The sequence below is a fragment of the Salvia miltiorrhiza genome, chromosome 8, assembly GCF_028751815.1.
Source record: "Salvia miltiorrhiza cultivar Shanhuang (shh) chromosome 8, IMPLAD_Smil_shh, whole genome shotgun sequence".
Taxonomy (NCBI): Eukaryota; Viridiplantae; Streptophyta; class Magnoliopsida; order Lamiales; family Lamiaceae; genus Salvia; species Salvia miltiorrhiza.
In genome coordinates, this window is record NC_080394.1 from 21,438,404 (window position 1) to 21,462,282 (window position 23,879).

The 23,879-nt window shown below is 34.4% G+C and overlaps 2 protein-coding genes across 4 annotated transcripts; both read right to left on the bottom strand.

The window, feature by feature from the left end:
• Positions 1-395: 395 nt before the first annotated feature.
• On the bottom strand, positions 396-11,853 carry LOC131001822 (DEAD-box ATP-dependent RNA helicase 16). Its single transcript, XM_057928420.1, has 16 exons — positions 11,503-11,853; positions 11,265-11,423; positions 11,086-11,175; positions 10,842-10,970; positions 10,176-10,276; positions 5,211-5,325; positions 4,838-4,969; positions 4,048-4,113; positions 3,752-3,928; positions 3,282-3,377; positions 2,981-3,118; positions 2,039-2,121; positions 1,718-1,755; positions 1,418-1,632; positions 959-1,076; positions 396-818 (listed from the first exon to the last, which is right to left on the bottom strand). The coding sequence occupies exons 1-15, from the start codon at positions 11,716-11,718 to the stop codon at positions 1,011-1,013; spliced, it is 1,821 nt and encodes a 606-aa protein (XP_057784403.1). The 5' UTR covers positions 11,719-11,853; the 3' UTR covers positions 396-818; positions 959-1,010.
• Positions 11,854-21,479: 9,626 nt separating this feature from the next.
• Positions 21,480-23,646, bottom strand: LOC131001823 (receptor-like protein 44). 3 transcript variants are annotated; one of them, XR_009094038.1, is made up of 3 exons: positions 22,452-23,592; positions 22,099-22,289; positions 21,480-21,803 (listed from the first exon to the last, which is right to left on the bottom strand). XR_009094038.1 is itself a non-coding variant. In XM_057928422.1 (2 exons), exon 1 carries the CDS (start codon positions 23,299-23,301, stop codon positions 22,495-22,497), a length of 807 nt encoding a protein of 268 aa, XP_057784405.1. In that variant the 5' UTR covers positions 23,302-23,646; the 3' UTR covers positions 21,480-21,803; positions 22,452-22,494. The 3 variants fall into 3 exon arrangements, 2 of the variants coding, with proteins under 2 accessions (XP_057784405.1, XP_057784406.1); XM_057928422.1 differs by lacking the exon at positions 22,099-22,289 and having other exon boundaries at positions 22,452-23,646; XM_057928423.1 differs by having other exon boundaries at positions 21,480-22,289.
• Between the last annotated feature and the right edge of the window lie 233 nt (positions 23,647-23,879).

Consider the following 23,879-nt stretch of genomic DNA (forward strand, 5'->3'; position numbering starts at 1 on the left):
TTCTCATTAGTCATTTCCACTACTATGATGTTCTTTATGATATTACATTTTGGCCGAATTTTTAAAATGATTTTCTGTTTAAATTAGGCAAAAATAGATTCAGCCACAGCTTATACAAGATTCGTCAACTGTGCCAGCGGCCAAACCCGACCTAATTTAAACAAAGTTGAATGAATTTATGACGACAAAAGTTCAAATCATTAATTTAAAATACAACATTAGACACTCCCAGCTTGATCCATTTGACTTACCAGATGCAACACCAAACTGTAGCAGGAAATTGAAATTGGTTGCCAACATTATATTATGATGATGATACTCCAACCAAAATTTTCAGCAACAAGAAATTCCATTGATCAACTCAATGTCTTAAAAGTATTTGACACTCAATGGCATGACCAACAATATCAGCAAGTAATTAATTTAACGGAAACAATATACAATTCTTGAATATATCAATCCTGTAGCTTGCATATAATCTACTACAATCTACCAAAATTTCCAGTGCCCTGTAACTATCTCCTCCAACATGAATATAGAGGAACTTTCTAACGATTTGACAGCCAACTACACTTTTCCCACATCACATAACAGATTTTTCAATATCTACCAGACTACCACTATTCAGAATCAATGTGTGTGTACATTTTTTCTTTCTCATTTTTGGTTGAGTGGTTTCTGGGCTGAGGTTCGAGTCGAGCTCAATAACAAAGTCTCTGAAAAAAATTCATCTACCATCTTAAATCTGTAAAGGAATGTTGTCACAGCTGCTATTCCCTGGTCCTTGTGGTGCAGCTTTTTAATCTCACCTCATGATCCTGAAAATTTCATAGAACTGATTTTTTTTCCCTTTTTTATGTAACAGCAATGCAATTAGAAGGCACACATGGGATGGACTGTCCCTAACCAATCATACTAATTATGGACTTTCACAGCTAATGTATGTGAAGATTCGTACCTCAAGATTAATAACATCCACTTTAACTATAAGTTAATACTGTTTTCTGGTGTTAGTGTCCGTCATCCTGGTTTTTACCTTTCCTCTTCGTTCCACCTTTATGTCCCCGCTTTGGTGCCTGAAACCAAGACTTTATTTAAAAGGCAATGACATGGATACTTCTCAAAAATCACACAACAAAAAACTGCAATTGGTTGGCAGCTCTCACTCAAATAATTGTAGAAATAAGTTAAGCCAAAATAACATTTATGGTACAAGAATCCTATATAAAGAAGCAATTCAAATGCACAAATGTTGGAGCCATATGCAATCATTTGTGAGAAGAGACATGCAATACATTTTCAACAAGGATTTTTCCATTACGAAAAATTTGCATTGGACCTGGGTTCCTTACAAAGCAACTAGCAAAAAAGAGAATATAGAAGACGATAGTCACACAAGAGCTGGAAAGTAGTTTACCTCAGCAGAGAATGTTTTCAAGGGATCTCTGCTTTTTTTGAATTTTCCTTTGAACCCTTTGCGACGAGTCGAACCAGTATTTCCCATGGCAGCTCTAGCAAGCTTTACAATCTTGCTAGCTTCTTTTGTTGTTGCGTCCAGTAAGTACTCAGGCACATCACGAAGGTGCACTGCAGGTTCCTTTTTGCTCAGAACTTTGTCATGTTTCAACAGATCTGCCCAAAGAAAAAAAGCAGCTAGGCATCAACTATCCAAAGAGTTGATGATATTTTTATATAATCCAGTAACATTTCAGTTTACCTAAGTCGTTTGGGTTATCTTGAAAATGAGCCTTCAACCTACACATTTTCAGAAATATGACAAGCAGTGTTTGAAAAAATTAGATAAAATCAATACTAACATGCAATTGAAGTCAAAATATCCATTGCTACTATAGATGAGCCTAATATAAGACATCCATTCAATAATGCAAGATATGGAGCAAAGATGTTGGTTCATAACCGAAGTGGTAAATATCTCTAAATAAAGTCTAAAATAGAAGCTGAAGAACAAAAAAAAAAATGTGATATGGAAGAAACTAGTTGCTTTTCCCAGAAGAGCTCTCGTCAGAAGATAACTCACTTCTGAGAATTAAGAATTTCATTTCTTAGATCCTGTGCGCGTGATTCTCTCACTGCAATTTTTGTTATACTCCTCGCAACATCCTGAAATAACAAAGTTAAGGCTATGCATTCTGCATCAATCATTATAAATAAAGTCAAACGCCATGCATGTTTTATGCTGAGAACACAATTTATTTACATTCGAAAGATACGCTTATATGAAAACATCAATCACTGTAATTGAGCAATAATAATTATTAATTAGACAGCTCAAACAAGTCATAGGTTGTGCTTACAGGGCAACAGTTTTACTTTTAATGGCCTACAGAAAATACCAGTACCTTCTACAATATTAACTCTAAAAAGGGAAAATACAATTAAAAAGTTAATCTGAAATATGTTCAAGGTTTCACATTCAGTAAAATGAAGAGCATATACCTTGGGAGCAACAAAGAGTAACTATCATTGACAGGATACAGGTCACAAAAGAACTGATGCAATTGCTACCGAGTGAATTAAAGACGTTATTAGGGAAATTTAGAATAATCAGAAGTTAACATATAACAGTTCCAATGTAAAGATTTTCCAATCTTCAGCAATCATTTTCTCCACCAATACCCTTCCTGGGGAACTAAGATCATTGACGGAAATCTATTTGGGTGTTTCTAAAGTATATTTTGGGAGAGAAATGTATCGCATGATGTGGCACATTAGAAGGGAAACATGATTCAAAGATTGTGACTCATGTTTTTGCAATATTGGAAAGAAAAATGTTGTGATGGATTGTGGTTGTGGAGAAGCATAGCCTCAGATATTCTACACGACCTAATTTACAACACAGAAGAAGAATCACAATGTGAACTGCATGTTCTTTGTAAATAGAAATGTATGACATTATTGAAGGGGTTCTTCCAATTGTACAATGAAACTTTTACTGAAATGAATAATGAATTCAATTTACCTCGGCTCTGTAGCGTAAGGAGTCCACAGCATTTTTACTAAGCAACGGGAATGGAGCAATATATTTTGAGTCCTCCGTATCATTTTCACCCAAAATAGATTTAATCTCATCAAAAATTTCCATCTCCTCAGGACAAACCTATTCAAAGGTCGAAAAGGTTAGTGGAAGGCATGAGAAAATTCGAGCATATTCAACAAATGCTGCTACTAAAGAAAACTTCATTTAACTAGGTGAAACAAAAGTAAGTAATAACTAATAAGTCCTTTTGAAGGTGCAATGGAGATATCATGAATAATCTTACTAAAGAGACAGATGCACCAGTATTATATGCTCTTCCAGTACGTCCAATCCGATGCACATATCCAGCTGCAGTTTGAGGCATGTCATAGTTCACCACCTATAAAAAATTAAGATAGATCAAACATGCAGCATCAATTTGTCAGAAAAATAATTATCAAATAAACAAGCTAAGTAGTGCACAAATTATGTTAATGAAACAACTCGAAAACACAAATTTGCCATATGATCAGGGTTGCAGAAATTGACAACAAAGTCAGACTAGGGAGCATACAAGTTTCACACAGATAAAATGGTAAAATTACAATGTTAAATCAACATGAAATTAGTCATAAAAAATCTTCAGTTCATTTCACACACAAAAGTAGATAATATAGATTAGGAGACTATCACCAGAAGCCCATCCAGAATGACATACATAAACTATCTGACAATACTCAACTAAGAGATACAAGTGGCAAAGCATCAGCTCACCGTGTACACATTTTTGAAGTCTATTCCTCTTACTACACCGAATTCTGCATCCAACTTCTTCTTGGAGTGTTTTTTAGATTTTTTTTTAGAAGCATGATTTTCCTTATCATTCTGCTCTTCTGCTGATTGACTGTCGTCAGTAGCAACAAGGTAATCAAACAGACCGGCATTGAACTCCTGAGATAAAAATAAAAGTTTAGAATTGACTAATGATTGTGCAAGACAGTTCTAAAAAAAAAAAAAAACTAAGATTAGATCAGAACTAGCAAAGAGAACATTTCAAGTTTCAAAAATACCTCAAGAATATGTAGACGAGAGTTCTGAGGCAGCTCAGCATTTAAAACTGCAGATTTAATTCCAAACTGCCAGATTAAAACTGTAGTCAGTCTATTGATCCCCAATAACGAAAACACTATTACAAAGAATTAAGCTGAGTTAAACTATGATACTATTACTATATATTGGAAAATAGCATTTCCTGGTCAACCATCATGGCCATCGGGAGTTATATTAGACAACACACGGTCACATTCACTTGCCAATGATTATTTAAGTACATGTAATGGCCTATAAATTGGAATTAGTTTCAGCATTTAATTATAAAGAAAACAGGTCCAAACACAATAGTTATAATTTATTTGTAGTGATATGTATACATGCATATTTATCTAGAAGAATTCCAATTCCAAATTACATACAAGAGTTGCTTTTTACTTCTCATTTGTATCTGCAAGTATTTCTTTTTTCAATAATCTCTCATCGAGTTGCTTCCTTGTAAGTGATTGATATGTTCCTCTTCAATTATTCTGAGTTGAATCACAACAGGCAGAAAATATCATACTACAACACAATACACTTTTCTTGTCGGTAATGGTTTAAGGAGCTAATACTGATATACTGATTTTGACACTTTCTCAATGTTTTACCAAGAAATATTTAAGGCTGGACATGTGGTAATATGACTTTATACAACACATGGTCAGTCTACTTGAGAATTGAGAAAAACTTAAAGAGGATTCTCAGTTTCAATCACATTTGAGCATAAATATAACATCGCTCCATATGGTTAAGTGGTGAACTATTTACCTGTTCGAAGAAAAGCTTCAGTCTAAAACTCGTGTCAATAGAATTAACAAAAATCAGCACTTTCTTTTGAATCAGCTCCAGTTTTAAGAGAGCAAGGATATGGACAAGCTTGTCACGAGCACTACATGAAATCTAGACAAGTAATACGATCAACAACAAAAACCATAGTTAGGCAACAGATTAAAATCAAAATCCACTGAGGCAGGTTGAACTCAAAAATGGACATTAATTTACAAAGAAACATCAATAAAAAATTGAATAGAACAAGAAAATAGTTATTCAGTGCACAATTGTAAATTTGTAATATACAAAAGTAACATACCTAGAAAAATTACTTCAATAACTGTGGTAGAAACAAATAAGGATAACTTACATAAAATTGCTGAACATTTCTGGGAATGATATCATCCTTTACATCTCCCACCTCTGGTAGTGTTAGAATGTATGGATTATGTAGAATAAGCTTTTTCAGCTTTTCAACATCAGCACTGAATAATATCCAGGTCAAAGGAAGCATTAGAGCTGGCCATGTTTTTCAGTTCACAAAGTGAGAACATGGAAGCAAATATACATGGATTGAAACAAGCTAACTTGGTTAGAATGATAAAATACATTGATGACTGTCATGAAAGAATGTATGCAAGTGTGTGTGTGTGTGTCTTAAATGATTCAATTACACAGAAGAAACACAAGTTGGTTTAAACAGATAGCACTATGATCAAAGTCATCTGAAATAAGCAGCATGTACCTCACTTAGTTTAGAAAAAATACAAGTCCTATTTTCAAAAAGAAAAGGCAACTGGCTCCCACTGATCTAGAAAACAAGATATAGTTTTCAGAAAAGAAAATGCCAACTTAATGATTTATGGTTTTGGGTATATACATTAAGTCCAGATACAGACACAATATTGTATATGTGCATGTCTGGGTGTTTGTATGTTTGCAGGGATAACACACACAAGTATGTCGATGCCCACATTTAACAGACTCAAGCCACAGTCTGCCATGGAGCCAACTAGGGCTGGCAATTTTCGACACGACACGATAACCCGACACGAAACCGCACGAAATTAATGGGTTAGAAACACGCACGATAAGGTTCGGGTCCTTATCGGGTCGACCTGATAAGGATCTGATAATTTCGGGTCGGGTTCGGGTTGGGTCGGGTTCGGTTCAGGTAACCCGATAATAATATTATTATTTTTATTAAACATTTATTTTAAATTTTAAATTTTTATTTTCTTAGTTTACTTTAGGTTAGTAGGGTTTCATATCATTCATCCCTTCCAATTTCCCCGCCGCACACCCGTTTCGTCCCTTGACTCCCTTCCAATTTCCATTCTTCCAAGTTCCAACTCCGCCGCCCGCCGCCGCACTGCCCCGCCCCGCCGCCCGCACTCGACGTCGACTCTCAAGTCACAGCCACATCGACGACGACGGCCCGGCGCAGCCCTTCTTCGAGTCGCCGCCCCATCCCACTGTCGAATCTCACGGCTCCCTCTTCGCCGCCTCTCTCCCAAAGTTCCAGTCGGCGCGGAGGAGAGGAGGAGCAAGAAGAAGAAGCAGAGGAAGAGGAGGCATCGGAGTTACTTCTCGTCGTCTGAGTCCTCATAGTCGGATTCTGGTTCCGACTCTGATTCGGAGGAGAGGAGTCGTCGGAAGAAGGGTAAGAGCAGGAGGCATGGGAGAAGGCACTAATGGATCTTGATGTGATAAACCCTTTAGTTTTATGTGTTTCACTTGCAAAATTTGTGTTAATGGTTTGCAGAGATTCTCCTCTTGTATTAGGAACTATGCTTTGCTGAGTTTTATGTGTTTCGCTGGTTCCGAGTCTTCCGACTCTGATTCTCTCTCTCTCTCATGATCTGGATATTTATTTTCGAGATTGAGAAGACTTTGGATTGTGAAGAATTTAGGACTCGTAGATTTCAGATTTCTATGAGAAAAGAGTAATTCAGATTATTTCCTATTGTTTATTTGTTTTGTTTGGTAGAGACCACGTTAAACTGTTAATGGAAATAAGATGGTGTTAAACTGTTAATGGAAATAAATTGTAGACATAATCTACATTTGGAAAAAGATGATTTAGTTTCGAAAATGAGGCTGTGTTACACTTTCCCTTTGCTGCTGTTCTTGTGATCTCAATTTTTGATTGTCTTTTATTGCTCATTTAAATCTTATGTACTAATAGTTATTTGTTCTTTGTTGTTATAGGTAATTATGTCTAGCAATGATGATGATGGTGATGAAAATACTTTTACGACATATACAAGTGAAATGCCTTGTATTGCTTCTACTGCTAGCCCTGCAGCTGCTGCCCCTTCTGCTGCCACAGATGCAGAAACTGGTTTAGGGACGTCCAATCCTACAGCTAAGCCCCCAACGAACAAAAGAAAACCGAGGTCAGCTGTTTGGAATCACTATAAAGTTACTACTAGTGCAGATGGTTCCAAAACATGTGTGTGTGTCTATTGTGGGCATCGTTATTACAAAGTGACAAGCAAATGTGGAACTGGAAACTTGAAACGTCATTTAGATGGTTGTCAAAGGAAGAATACACATGATGTTGGTGAATTGATGACTACTAGTAAAACAAAATTTGATCCTGATCACTTTAGGGAGTTATTGTGTGCTGCTATTGTTGTTCATGATTTGCCATTTCGATTCGTTGAATATGAACGCATTATAGCTATTTTTGAGTATCTTAAGTGGGATATTAAGATGGTTACTAGAAATACAGTGAAGGCTGATGTTTTGAAATTGTATGAAAGAGAAAAGATGAAGATTAAGTCTGAATTGCAAAAAGCATGTGGTAGAATTTCCTTGACTTCTGATTGTTGGAGTTCTATTACAACAGATGGTTATATTTCTCTTACTTGTCACTTCATTGATGAGGAATGGGTGTTACGTAAGAAGGTGTTGAATTTTTCTTTGATGCCATCTCCTCATACTGGTGTAGCATTATCAAATAAGTTGTTTTCCATGCTTTGTGACTGGGGGATTGAAAACAAAGTATTTTCTTTGACTTTGGATAATGCTAGTGCAAATGATGTGTCTGTTGAGTTGTTGATCTCACAGTTGAACTTGAATAATGCACTTCTTTGTGATGGTGAATTCTTCCATATCCGTTGTTGTGCACATATTATCAATTTGGTAGTCCAAGATGGTTTGAATGATATTGAAAATTCTGTTGTTAAGATCCGTGAAAGTGTGAAATATGTGAGGGGTTCACAAATGAGGAGGCAGAAATTTTTGGAATGTGTAAGCAAGTTATCTTTGCAAAGTAAGAGAGGACTAAGGCAAGACGTCCCTACTAGGTGGAATTCTACCTTTTTGATGCTTGATAATGCACTATATTATAGGAAAGCATTCATGAATTTTCAACTTGTTGATCCCAACTACAAGCATTGTCCTTCTTCAGTTGAATGGGATAGAATTGAGAAGATTCGTGGTTTCTTGAGCTTGTTCTACGATGTCTCGAACTTGTTTTCTGGTAGCAATTATCCTACAGCAAATTTGTATTTTCAGCCCGTTGTCATGTGCTACAGTTCATTGAGACAAAGTTGCAATAGTTCGGATGTTTATATAAAGAAAATGGCTGAGAAGATGCTACCAAAGTTTGAGAAGTATTGGTCCGATTTCAGCTTGATCTTGACTATGGCTGTGGTCTTTGATCCACGCTATAAGTTTCAGTTTGTGGAATTCTTTTATAAGAAGTTGTATGGCCCTAACTCTCGTCAGTGTTCACTAGTAAGAGAGAAGTTATTTGCTCTATTTGAAGAATATCATAAGAGCAACAGTGACAGTTTTGGTCTTACTAGAAGTGGGGGTTCGACATTAAATGATTCAACCTGTGAATTCACAAACGAAGAATCTAAAGCGGTGGTTGAGGTAAATTACTAAATTATATTTACTTATGTTATTAATATTATTCAAATTTCTTACTTGTTAATTAAAATTTTCATTTGTATTTTAACTACAGGAGTTTAGTGCTTTGGATGAGTTTGGATTAAGCGAACAAAAGTCACAATTAGAGTTGTATATGCAAGAAGCAAGATTGGATGCCAAATCCAATCTTGATGTTCTTGGCTTTTGGAAAGGGAATCAATACAAGTATCCACAAGTAGCTCGCATGGCTCGTGATATTTTGAGCATTCCCATAACTACGGTGGCTTCCGAAGCTGTTTTTAGTGTTGGTGGAAGAGTACTTGATCAATATCGTAGCTCACTTAAAGCAAGCACAGTGGAGGCAATTATTTGCACTAGAGATTGGTTGTTTGGAGAAAAAGGTATAACTTCTTTGTGTTATTAATGTTGACATTTTAAATTATTGATATATATACCAATTCATATTTTTTTTTCTTCAAAGCCTTCAAAAGCGAAGTACCAACATGTGAGTTAGCCGAAGACTTTCTACATGGCGATGATGAACCTCAAACGGAATCCTCCTCGATCTCCACTATTGTTGTTGATGGTTAGTTTGAGCAAATTGATCCATTATTGAGATAAGATTATATTGAGTCTACAAATTATAAAACTTATGCCTTTTCCTAATTGGATTGACTTGATTTCAGCCTGATATGTTCTTATATTTTCATCTTGAAATTTTCAGGATGAGTATGTCTTGATATGAAGAACTATTTGTGGATTGGACTCCAAGAACGGGCACTAGATGGCGATATTTTTATGTTGTTAGACTTTTATTTTGTTGAACTTGAAACACTTCACTAGATGGCGATATTTTTATGTTGTTAGACTTTTATTTTGTTGAACTTGAAACACTTCACTAGATGGCGATATTTTTATGTTGCTAGACTTTTATTTTGTTGGACTCAACCTATGATTTATGTTGATGAATGGGACTTATTATGTGAGCTTTTAAATTTCATTGTTTTTTCAAACCATGAATCTGTTCAGTGGTTAATTTGATATGTAATTCACATATTATTGTATTATTATTGTGTTGTTTTAATCAGGTCAAATTCGTGTAATTATTGTGTTCGTGTTTAATCAGGTCAAATTCAGGTTATAAGCATATCGTGTCGTTATCGTATCGTGTCAACCCGATTTAAATCGTGTTGCTATCGGGTTCGTGTCGGGTTCGTGTCGTGTTCGGGTTTGAGTAAATCGTGTCGGGTTCGGGTTCGTGTCGAGCAATTCCTTAACAGGTCGTGTTCAGGTTTGGCCTTAACAGGTCGGGTCGATATCAGGTCGACCCGATAACGATCCGACACGCACGATTTGCCAGCCCTAGAGCCAACTAACTTTAATTCAAATGGTAAAGGTGCCAACCCAACTATCACGTAATTACTGCAACAATATTATAACTGAAATGAACCTTGAAGTAGCAGACATGAGAAGGCACTGGCAGCGCTTTGGAACATAAGCTGTAAGTGCTTTTATATCGTCCTCATATCCATATGACAACAGAAGATCTGCCTGAGATAATATTCAGAATAAATCACATGGTACAACTTTATCAACTTTATATTATTATGTAAAGATGATGAACATCCATAGAAACTACACACTTATAAAAAATACATGCTCTATATTTATTGATTCTTGGATGGTCTTGGCTAATAAGTTTATGTATTTTTGTATTGTGGCAGGCCACTAGTTCTTCTTCTAAACACACAGTTAAGTGATGACAGATCTTAAATATCAATAACTTATAGAAAGCCAGTGGCTAATGATAACTAAAACTGGTATTTTTACTGCAAATACCATATCCAACACTAATAATATAATTAAATTTATGCAGATAGTATCTACAACTGATACGAGAGATAGACAATAAGCAGACGAGCAGGTGCATACCCTTTCATTACAGTCTATGTCTCTTTTCCTATAGTTTTGTCTACAAAACTTTCTGAACGAACTTTTAAGCATCGGTTCTACAAACAACTTTCAATTATATTTATGTTCTACACGTCAATTAGATTCTAATAGAATTCAAATTATTAACAGAAATTTTGAATAGGACAAAAGGGGGGCTGCATACCTCATCAAGGACAAGAACTGAAAGTGATTCTTGAAGAGCTTTAGCTTGAAGAATACCATTTTTCAAGCATGTTTGTACACAAGCAGGTGTTGATACAACAATATCAGGAAGCCCAGCCAAAGACGTTTTCTATGAGAAAACGAATAAGAGATTTCATACTTTGCAAATTGACATTACAATTCGAACTGATTAGAACAATTTAGATCCCAAACTAATTAGATTGTGCCAAACTAAATTTACCAACCAAGTCAGAATCAGACATCGTGCTCCGCAGCTGAACTACTTTTAGTTGCACTCTGCATGACTCAATCAGTGACGTCACTTCCGAATAAACCTTGACAAATCACGAGCAAATTAATAACCACCAAAAAAAAGGAAAGTGGAAAATTCTACATTTCTGAAACTAGATTAAAAGAAACATACCTGTTGGCACAGCTCTCGAGTTGGAACAAGAATAATCACGGCGGGAGCAAGATTCAATTTTGACGGCGAATCAGCAAACAGTTTCTGAAGCAGCGGGAGCAGATAAGCTAATGTTTTACCGGAGCCGGTTTTCGCTCGAGCCACCACATCTTTGCCTTCCTGCGTCATAGAAAACACAAATTGAGCTTAAAAAATAACTAATCGCAAATTTAGCAAATAAATTATGAAGAACACATACGAGAATGAGAGGGATAGCAACGCGCTGGATTGGAGAGGGCTTCTCGATTGATTTCTTCGATAAGGCACGAACTAGGCGGGCGTCGAGGCCCAATTCTTCGAAGCTCCGCTCGTCGTCATCCTGTTCTTCTTCTACTTCTCCTGCAACAACCGCTTTTTCTTGTTCCTTCTTCTCATTTACGCTGTCGTTTTGGGGATTGCGTTTTCTTTTCGCCATTGATGCTGGGAGTTTTCGAGTGAAAGGCGCGTTGCAGGTGACGACGATGTGGATTAGGGTTTTTCAGAGGTTTTTGTTTCAGAATTATCGGACCGGGTTGGACTGACTTCGCTTTTTTTTCTTCTCTTTTTCCTTGCTCTTGTGGCTGTATAATTTATTACTATTAATTAATTAAAAATCTTGTTAAAATCTAATATTTCGACGTAAAATTTTACACAATTGGTGTGGCTTTTATGCTAAATTTATACTCCCTTCATCCACGAAAGAACTTCCTATCTTTCCTTTTTGGGACGTTCACAAAAGAACTTTCTACCTATTTTTGTACTATACCCCACCACTTATAATCTTCTTACTTTTCACTTTTCACAACTTTCAATATTAATTATAACACCTTTTCACCACTCCCAATACACTCAACTACCTTTTATCCACTTTCAATACACTCAACAATATTTTTTCTTAAAACCCGTGTCACTCCCTCCTAGGAAGTTCTTTTATGGACGGAGGGAGTATATATGAAGGGTGTGCTATCATAAAAATACTTTTTAAGTGTATAAAATATGAACAAATTATGTTCATTATATCATAATGAATTAATTGCTCAAATCAAATTATATGGAGATCCGAAAGTTGTAACGGTTTCCCTTGCAATTCATACGTTTTTCTTATTACGAATTGAAAATATTTTTGTTATGAATTATATTCTATGCACGAATCTTAAGTTCTTTTGTTACGAATTATGTTATGATTAGACAAATTTCAAGTCACAAGATCAATCAAGATTTAATTAACAAGATTTGTTTATATTGTATACACTTAAAAGTGTTCTTATTTTAGTCAACCCCACATATATATATATATATATAGGGAGAGGTTCAAATAAGAACCACTAAATAAAATTAGAACGGAGAACCATTTTAAGTCACTCGATCATCAAGATCTACGGTGGATGCATCATCTTGGTGGATGAATGCAGATCCTGAGTTCGAATCCTGAAGGGAGCAAAATTTTTATTATTTTCGGATGCATTAAATTTAATAGCGAATGCATTAATTTATATAGCAGATGCATTGATTTTAATGGTTCTTATGTTCTCACGATAAGTGTGGTTCTCATTATAACCACACCCTATATATATATATATATATAATTTTACTTACATGAATAATTAATATAAAAATAATAAAGTAATACTCATTCCATCCTTATAAAAAAGTAACTATTTGTAAATAGCACGAGCTTTAATAAAGTAGTTGAATATGTTGTGAGTGAAGTAAGGGTCTCACTTTATTATGAATTGAAACCTTACCAAACATAGATTGAATACATTTTATGAGGACGGACGAAAATGACAAATTGGATATATTTAATGAGGACGGTAGGAGTATATTAATACATATACTTCATCCGTCCACGAAAGAACTTCCTAGGAGAGAATGACACAAATTTTAAGAAAAAAGTTAAATATATTGAGAGTGGAGAAAGGTTGCTGAGTGTTGAAAGTGGTAAAAATGTATTTTTATTAGTATTGGGAGTGGTGAAAAAGTAAAAAGTAAGTGGTGAGGTATAGTTCAAAAATAGATGAAAAGTTCTTTTGTGGACGTTCCAAAAATGAAAAATAGAAAGTTCTTTCGTCGACGGATGAAGTATAACAATATTCTAAGAAATCTCTCTATGAGTATAAATACAATTTTCATCATCATCTTCGAATATAAGATTTTTTAGACATGACAATGAGTAACCCTTATCATATATAGTTACAATAACTATAAATAAGTACAAACCAACATATAAAAGAATATTGGCATTGTCCTAATTCACATACATTTCGCTCAAAAATCCTAATTGAACAACCCAATTTTCAATAATAAACAAATTTATATCAAAACTCTAACAGCTAATGGACAAAATCGCAATAAACAAAAAAAATTGAGGCCTACCTGTCTGTCATAACAGTTACAACTATGTCTCGATCAGGGACCACCACGTTCTCCACGGCATCTCTCTTATTCCTTGAAGACCAATCGCAATAAACAGATGTGTAAAAGTGTCGGAATTTATTCTTTTGATTCTCTGAAAATGATAGAATCGCAATCTTTAGCCCTAATTATGTTTTTCCCTTAGTATAAATGTATAATATCCTATTTAACGACAATACGATGTAGTTTAATTACGCCATGTTGAAACAACTTCATGTTTACTAATACATGTATATATATGTGTGATGTGATAAAATGACATGTTGAATTTCAGGACGCCGGACTTGATTTTTTTATGAAAAAAATTTGAACGAAGTGTTTTTATTATGGTATTAAAATAGTGTATCCCATTTTGAACTTGTTTTCTTTTTGTCTTTGATTTTTATTCTTCTAAATGGATCATTTTCTCATCGCTGATCGAAAAAAAAAGTAATAGTTACTCTTAATGATTTAAAAAAAACATCGAACTAAACAAAAAAATAAAATAAAAGCATCTGCTATGTTTTCCAACACTATTTTGAAATGAATATGATCGTAAATCGATTGTAAAAATGCTCATTTTATATGTAAAAGACTTGCACTAGATTTATGTATAATTAAATGAATGATGTTATTTGGACAAAATATTTTCGAATAAAAAAGATTAAATATTTTAAAAATTATTTTTAAAAAATTGTTTCAATTTAAAAAGAATTTAGTTAGTTTTATTATTTTCTTCATATTGTAGTTTTCTTATAACTTTTTAATAATTATTAGGATAAATAGCGCAAAAATTCACCAACTTTGAACGAATTCTCATTTTGTTCCTTGACTGTCAAATGTTAGTATAAAATACATAAATTTGGGATTGATTTTTATTTTTACCAAGGTAAAGTCTTTCGGCCATACTTTTGCTGACTTATAAATGACGTGGCTTACTAATATTGACTTGAAAACGATGTCGTTTGATAAAATAGATAAAACGACATTGTTTTAGTCACTGATTTAATTAATAGTCCTAAATTTATCATAAATTCATCATAATTTCATATTTGTTTCTTATTTTACTCTCATTTGTGTGCAAACACTAAGAAGTCACTGTCTCATGCCTTTCTAGTGGAGCCATTGGAATTGTTGTAGAAAATTCTTGTTTATTGAAGATGAATTTCGCTTGTTGTCTAGGACGGGGATGCAATTTATGGGAAAAATCATACTCAATCAAAAGTTTATGTAATTTACATTAACATTTGAAAGTCATAGGAAAAATGAGAATTCGCCCAAAGTTGATGAATTTTGACTCTATTTGTCCTAATTATTAAAAATTACAAAAAAAAACTATATAGTGGAGAAAACATTAAAACTAATTAAATTATTTTTTATTTTAATTGAAGTAAACAAAAAAAATAAAATAAAAGCATTTGCTACTATTATTTTTCAACATTGTGGATATTTATTGTTAAAATCAATTGTAAAAATGCTCCTTTTCTATATAAAAGGCTTGCACTAGATTTATGTATACTTGAAGCTGAAGGAGCAATGCTATTTGGACAAAATATGTTCAGACCAAAAAAATGTTAAATATTTTTAAAAATCAATTTATGTGAAATTTTGGTTCAGATTTAAAAATGATTTAGTTAGCTTTATTGTTTTCTCCATATTATAGATTTTTTTTATAATTTTATAATTTTTTATTATTCTTTTATAATTTTTGTACTTCAAAAATTATGAAAATATTATTTTTTGAAAAAATTAAAAAAGAACTATAATATGGAGAAAATAATAAAACTAACTAATTCTTTTGTATTTGAAATAAAAATTTTAAATAGATAGATTTTTTAAAATATTTAATAATTTTTTATTTGGATATATTTTGTCAAAATAATATTACTGTAATTGAAGATAGTATGTGGTACATGATGTTATACATAAATGAGCAGCGAATGGGATGAGCCTATGAGGGACTCAATGTTTGTGATTTGTGAAACTTTACAACAAACATGCGTTGCCTGGCCCCATTTCCATCATCACCAAACACGCCCTTCTTCTCCCACAACCTTTCATCACGTCTCTTGTATTTTCATACGTGCAGTAGTTTACAAATTATTTAGAGGGTGGGTGCTCGTCCTCTTTAGAGTATAAACTAGTTGGTAACCCGTCGATTTTTCGACGGGATCTATTAAAATATAAATTTTTATAATTATTCAATACATTTTTTATTTGAAGAATTTTTTTTCACTAAAATAAAATATTTAGTGAATATGTTTTTAAGTAAAAGATGTAATATTTATTTGAAATTAACTTAAATTAAATGTCTATGTAAGCAGAATTTTGATCCAAAAAATATTAAAAGTGAAATTGCAATATTTTAATTTTACTCATAGGAGACCGCATAAATAAACACATGCAAAATTTTTCCTCATGGAATGTGCATCTCTAATACATTTATCACCTGCTACTCTTTTTCCTCTATTCTGCTTGGCACAGCATGCACCTGAAATATAGAACACATGCTTGTAGCTGGAACCAGTAATTGAAAAAATAAGAAGAAAATATTATAAATAATATTAATAATGACTTAAAACATCTAAATAATGAATAAAATATTAAATTTGCATTTACCTCACAATCTACACCACGTTAGTTGTCGTGTCTTGCGTATGACTACTCTCATCACATACTAAAATCTTTAGACCTCTTTTTCTAGTGACTCTTAAGATTTCCATGTAGAGTTTCGATAGGTATAATTTATATTTGAAAGAGATTATCCCTGACTTTATTTATTGTCATAGCAAAACAATTATCTCGTTAAGGAACTGATGAAACTTTTTCTTGAACGCTATTGAGACATAAATTACTAAATTTGTAATTAATTCATAATCTAACGAAAATTTCATCATACACCATGTTAGTTGTTGTGTTATGCGTATGACCACTCTTATCATATACTAAAATCTTTAGACCCTTTTTTATAGTGACTTTTGAAATTGCCACGTATAGTTGTACATGACTAATCACATGTTATGATAGGTATAATCCTACATTAATTTGAAAGTGATTTGTCTCTAACTCTTGTTTATTGTTATAGCAGAACAAACATTCACTAAGAATTGCCTTCTTTAAAACCGAATAGGAAATTTAGTGAAAATAGTATAAATTGAAAATTAATAATTTTACAAAACTATTTATTTAATAAAACTATGATAAAACTTACTCATTCATCAACCACGATCATTTAAAGTGCTTCCTTGCTCAATTTATCTTTATGAACTCATAAGCGCAAAATTCTGACCACCACATTTTTATTTCGTATTTTTGAATTGATGGCATTCAAACGAATAGCTTCATTATTCATTGACATTTCCTATATTTAGAATAAATAAATCAATTATCAAATACGTAATGAATCATACAACAAATGATGTTTCGAATCATGCAAATCAAACATTACTCTTATTAATTATTTAACTTGATATAAAGTTATTTAGTTGGTAAAAAAAGTTCTTTATGCTTTGAGAAGATTTTCCTCATTATGAATATTTCATCATATTTAAGATTTTATTTTATTAAATCTATTTATGTGAAGAAAAATATTAAAAATATCCCTCCCAAATATATACATTAAATATTCATGTCATCTAATTTATTGAATTAATATCTATCTTAATTTTATTTAAAATCATTCTAAATATTTCATCATATTTAAGATTTTATTTTATTAAATCTATTTACGTGAAAAAAAATATTAAAATTATCCCTCCCAAATATATACATTAAATATTCATGTCATCTAATTTATTGAAGTAATATCTATCTTAATTTTGTTTAAATCATTATACATGATTGCAAAAGAAAAATTAGCTGCTTAAGAAAATCACCAATTTCCTATTGAATCGTTTTATGCGATGTAATCTAATTTAAATATTATATCTACCTGATTTCCATTATGCCAATAAGTAACACTCAACCAATTAGCACAAAATTAAAAGACACCAAAAGAAAAGGGATATAATTAAAATACAACGAATGGTATCAAAGCTGAGAAAGCAAAAAAGAAAAGTTAATCAAGATAAGATTAACCAACACAATGATAATTAAAGGGATGAATGAATACATCTACGTAGAAAGAGAGCATACAGAGAAATAGAGGAGAAATACTGGTATATGAACTTGCCAACCGAGAAGAATAGTTGAGGTTAAAGAAATAAAATTAATTATACACCTTTTTATAGATGAAATATAAGATAGTTAATTTCACAAAGAATTCTACCTTTGATAGGATTCATCTATATTTGAGTCAATCTTGAAATATTTGAAATGATAAATATTGAGGATAATTCAACGAAAACAAAATCAAATTTAACACTCTTGAAATATTTGATCCTATCTTGATGATAAGGTGGACTCAGATGAAAATACTACTGAAATATTAATAAGTAATTGTTGCACTTTCTTTTTTTTTGTCTTATATCCTGAATGCTAAGAACTCTCTCAGTGTCAACTTATTTATTTTGCTCATGCGAGATGCACTATACTGAATATCTAGATAGTATTCGTCATCTACATAAATGAATATTAGCGGATTGTGTATTAGTAACCTGTTTTTCCATTTCTTCCATGACTTGGACAACATTTTTTTTAAAGAAAATAAAGTGCATTGATTAGAGATTTAGAAAAAAAAAATAGTAGATTTGTCAAAGAATTCTTCTTTTGATAGGAAAAAAAATAAGAATGAATGAGAATTGGGAAAAATTAGAATGAAGTGATTATACGACGCCACATAGGATAGAGTTTATTTTGCTTTTATATATATATATATATAGATTTGCACATAACTGTGTGCGTGTGTTGGCATAGTGGTAGGAAGTTTAATGCCTAAAATCTGAAGTGTTGGGTTCGAATCTTTCGTCACGCAATCTTTGAATTTATTTATTTACTTATGTAATTTATTAAAAGAAAAAAAATTGCACATAGCCATACATTGCTTCCTACTTTATTAAATTTTACAGGCATATTAGAAGATGAATTGATTTTTTAATTAAAGTTATGTGCGACATTTCACAATACGGAAGATATAATATACTTAATTGACTTTTTCTAATAGAGAAAAATTATTATGATTAAAATTGTAAATGAATATAGCTACTCACAAATTATTCGAGATCCGACTTAAAAAAAGTTTGTTCGGAACTTGATTCGATCGAACCTAATTACGTTTATCTCGTTGAGCTCACGAACAAGTTCAGATTTGTTTGTTTGGAAACATGTTCGAGTAATATATTGATTAGGATCAAGAGCACATTTTGAATATTTCAAGCTTTTCATGAGTTTTAATGAGTTTGAGCTTGAGCATTGTTTATACGAATATCTGACGAATCGAGTTTGAACTCAAGCTTGAATTTGATCATATATATCAAGTGTTATATGAGACGAGCTCAAGCTGAACTCGAGCTCGATGAGTGAGCGACGAATCAAACTTAAATATTCAAATATTTAAATGAATCGAATTTGAACCTATTAATATTCAATTGGACGGATTTACAACCCTATTTTTTGGTGGATGTCCCATTCACAATGTTGAGCCAATATCAATAAGATCATGTATCATTCTAAAAGCAACATTACAACTCTGTAGTATTTTAAGATTTCGTTTGCTACGAGATACTTATGGTAATCTAATAATTTATATTTAAAAAATAAAACTCTCAATAATGCACGATCCAATATTTATGTATGCATGCGTAATAAAAAGTAAAAATGTATCAAGTACCTCGCCAAAATTGGGACATGTGATAAAAAGTCTCGTGAACAATGGCACATATAATTTAAAGTAAAAAAAATTAGATCATAAAAATCATGACGAAACAAGTAGCCACTCATCCACCAACCTCAATCATCATACCTGAAACGGACTTCTTGTTTTTTACTACAGCTATAATAAGTTTGTTTCCCACACTCAAACTCTACCCTTTTCAAAAGTTTCCAAAAGTTTGACTATTAGATTTTAATTTTATATCTATTTTTATTCATATGTATATGTAATAGTATAAGAAAGTGTTAATTACATTAATATGTACTCCCTCTGGCCCACTAATTAAGACACACTTTTTTTTTGAGCTGTCCCAATAATAAAGACACATTTTCAAAAAAGAAAATAATTAGGGCATAAGATACACTAATTAATTGCACCTTAATAAAAATACATTTCATTTTGCCTCTCTCACTCTCAATCCAGCTCTCCGCCTCTCTCACTCTCTCGTCTCTATCTCAATCCAGCTTCTCCGGCGAGCCTCTGACCACCGCCGAGCACCCCTCGCCTCTCCGACCACTGACGGGGGCAGAGGGCCGAGACCTAGCCCTAGCCCCGCCGAACAGCGCGGCGCCCCTCCCCTCTCTTCTCCTTCTCCGCCGCCGCCTGCTTTTCCTTCTCCAGCCGACGGCGGCTCTGGGGCCGCGCCGCGACCGCCTTCCTTCTTGTTTGCATCTCTCCCTGTCCGACTCCTCTCTCTTCCCCTCTCGGTTCTCCCTCGTCTCTCTCGCTCATCTCTCTCTCGACCTCTGTGTTTGCCGCCGCCGCCTTCTCCGACCGAACAGCCGCCACCCATTCTCTTCTCTTCTCCGACAGATCTGGTTCTAGTGGCTAGGGTTTGCAGGGCAGCAGAGCTGGGGGCTAGGGGCTAGGGTTTGCAAGTGTTCGATTTTGGGCAAGACCCCCTCCGCCTTGGTTCTAGAATCCTCCATTATCGCCGCCCATCTCCTCGCCCCAATTCTGCCACCGCCTCCCTCCTCCGCCAACGTCCGTGGCCGGTGTCACTGCTATTACAAATTTGATGTTAATTTTGAATCAAATTTTGGGGCTAAATTTTTTGGAATTGTTTGTGGGTTCGATTATCTCTTGGTTTGATTTGCAATTGTTTCTGGGTTCCGATTTGCAATTATTTTTGGGTTCGATTTTTCAATTTGCAATTTCCAATCTGTCCAATTGTTTCTGGGTTGATTCAATCAGTGCAGATGAGAGAGAGAGAGAGAGTTGGGGTTGGGGTTGGGAATCGACGATCGTGGTCGACGGCGGCGACGGCGCTGGTGGTCGGCGGTGGTCGGAGCAGATGAGAGAGAGAGAGTTGGGGTTTAATAAAGATATTAATCAACTACATTAATAGTGGTGGGCCACAACACTTTAACAACTAATCTATCTTTCCTTAATCTCCGTGCCCAAAAGACCTATGTCTTTATTAATGGGACAGAGGGAGTAATATGTAAGAAAATGTTAATTATGTATAAATTATTAAACTTTTAAAATATTCATATTTTGCATAACAATTTTTAAATTTGTATTAAATAGTATTTTTTTAATCATTTTACTATCCTACTCATTTTTTTCCGGCCAAAATTAGTGCTAAAGTAGCCGTCTGCAATCCTATGTATCCAAATTCGTCCATTACTAAAACTACGTCTGTTTGCAAAGGTAGCAAAATGAACGAGTTAAAATCAGTCAGACGGTTACTTCGGCAATAAGTTTGATTGAAAAGTTGGTGATATAAAACTCTAATTAGAGATTAGTAAACTCTAATTAAACTGATTGTCCGATACATTAAAGATGTACACAAATTTTTTCTATATAATTTCACATAACCTCGTTTTTCATGATTAAAGTGTTCCGAAAACAAAAAAGTAGTAACAAATTCGTGCAATGCCGATGCGTGAAATATGATGCCGATTAAATGAGGTTTGGGCTTTAAGAATGCAAAACATATTTTTGTCCAAACTGAATAAAGGATAATTGAAAAATATGTTGGAAATAAAATATATATAAACTTTAAAAATTTATAATTGAAAATTATAAAGCAAATTACATCAATAAACTAAACCGGCCGAATCTACATTTTGATTTCACATACAAATAAAAAATGGAACCCAACTCAAAATGACATCAAAACCAACCCTAATTCCCCTGCCACCGAATTTCAATTTCGATTGGATGTTGCTCACCCCTCCTATTTCCAAATCCAATGTACCAACTTCACCCAATCTTGTCACGTATGGTCAAATAAACCATTAAAAAAAAAAAACTTAAAAGAAATATATACTTGAGCCCCTGCCCTTCTACATGTATACTGGGCCCCAAATTTCCTGTATTTACATTACATTGTATTAAAAAGCGAATAAAAAAGAAAGGGAACAGATAAGCTTAAAAAATATCCCAAGGAAGCAATAAAAATGATATCATAAAAGAGTTGACTGAATGTCGCAACAAGAAAATGGGTTTCAAAGTTGGACTCAGCTTGTATATGAATGATGGATTTGAGAATTGGTAGAATGAAAAGAAAAAGAAAAGAAGGTAGTAATTTGTATAGAGTGGAAAAAGCAGATATTTCGATTCCATGTAATTAAGTAAAAGGGCCACGAGCTGTGGGTGCCTTCTTACCTTAAATTATGGAGCCACCCAACATTTCTGGTAAACGATGCCGGAAAGTCGTTTTGCGCATTTCACTAAATCATTTCCATATTTTCATCATTGTCATGTGCATTTCATTTCCTTTCGCACGCCAACAAATTTACTTTTCCGACACACGGATTCAAAACTCCAAAATTCATTCATTTCTTTACATATTTGTACTGAATTTGTCAAGAAAATGTACTAAGCTTAATTAAACATACGAAAAGAATCACGAGATGAGATGAGATGAGATGAGAAGATAGAAACAACAATGGCTTAGGCTACACCTACCCAATTACACTAATAATCCCCATTAACAATTAAAAAAAAAAAAAGCATACCTGCAAAATTAAATAATCTCCGAGCAATTAATGAATGACGATCTCAATAATCGGGCATAAGCTGGCTGATCTTGCCTTCATCGTTTTCCGATTTCTTATCGGTGACTCTCAACCAAACGCAGACGGCGGTGAAGCTGAGGACCAAGCTGAGAAGGCCGCTGCCGAGCCCGATCCCGACGATGGCCAGAACGGAGAGGCCGCTGCTCTTCATCGGCGGCAAGGGGTAGCCATAGAGGCCCTTATTCCCCGCGTAGGAGCTCGCATTGAAGCGGGGCAGGTTACCGCTCCGGTTCCCGAGGGAGGAGGGAATGGGGCCGGAGAGTTTGTTATTGGAGACATCGAAGACAGAGAGCCTCACCAGAAGCCCTAGCTGCTGCGGAATTAGGCCGGAGAGCTGGTTATCGTGGAGATCGATGACGTTGAGGTAAGCGCAGAGGGCCAATTGCTGCGGGATGTCGCCGGAGAGGTGGTTGGCGGAGAGATTGAGGACGGCGAGGTTGACGAGATACTGGAGGTCGGGCGGGATGGGGCCGGAGAGCTGGTTGGAGGAGAGGTCGAGGGCTTGCAGATTGGTGCAGTTGGAGAGGAAGGGGGAGATGGAGCCCTTGAGAGAGAGGTTAGAGAGAGAGAGCTTGTAGATGCGGCCGTTGTTGCAGGTGGCGCCCTCGAGGAAGGAGGTGAATCCCTGGCAAGGGCTGGCGAAGGTGTCCTTGGTCCAGTTCTGGAGATTCCTGAGGGGATCCTGCAGCGACTGGCTGAGGTGGGTGAGGCAGCGCTCGTCGTTGGGATCGGCGGCGGCGGCGGAGAAGAGGAGCGCGGCGGCCACCCAGCCCCAAATAATGCCCATCATTCTATTTCCAACACATATAAGATGCACGCCAAGTGTTTGTTGAAATGGCAGAGCGGTTTAGAGGATGATGATGGTGGTGATTAAGATAATGGTGTTAATGTTGGAGGGGTATACACTATGCAATACAATACCAAGTGGAGGAGTAATCAAATGTAATTACTAGCCTGCCTTTTTCTTTTTCTTGTGTTTATTTTTGTGTTGAAATAGGAATATGGAGATGCGTGTTGGCATGTCATGAATATTAATTTGATGATTATAGAGGTGTATAGTGTATATATATAGGTCACATGTGGGTGGGCAGCACTACCACTACACTTAAAATATGGATGAAAGTGAGAGAGCTGCTTCCCAACCCCACTCCTCCGCCTTTTATGTCCTTTAACTTTCTCACCATTTTCAATTTTACCTATTTGCGATTTTAACACGATTTCCAAATAATTAACTTTCAATTTATCCCAATTTACACCACCAACAACATAGCATGTACAATCTACTATAAACATCCTCAATTTTACAGATTATTGAGACTGCTATGACTTGAGAGTTGTGAATGGTTAAATAATCAGTACAAGTCAACG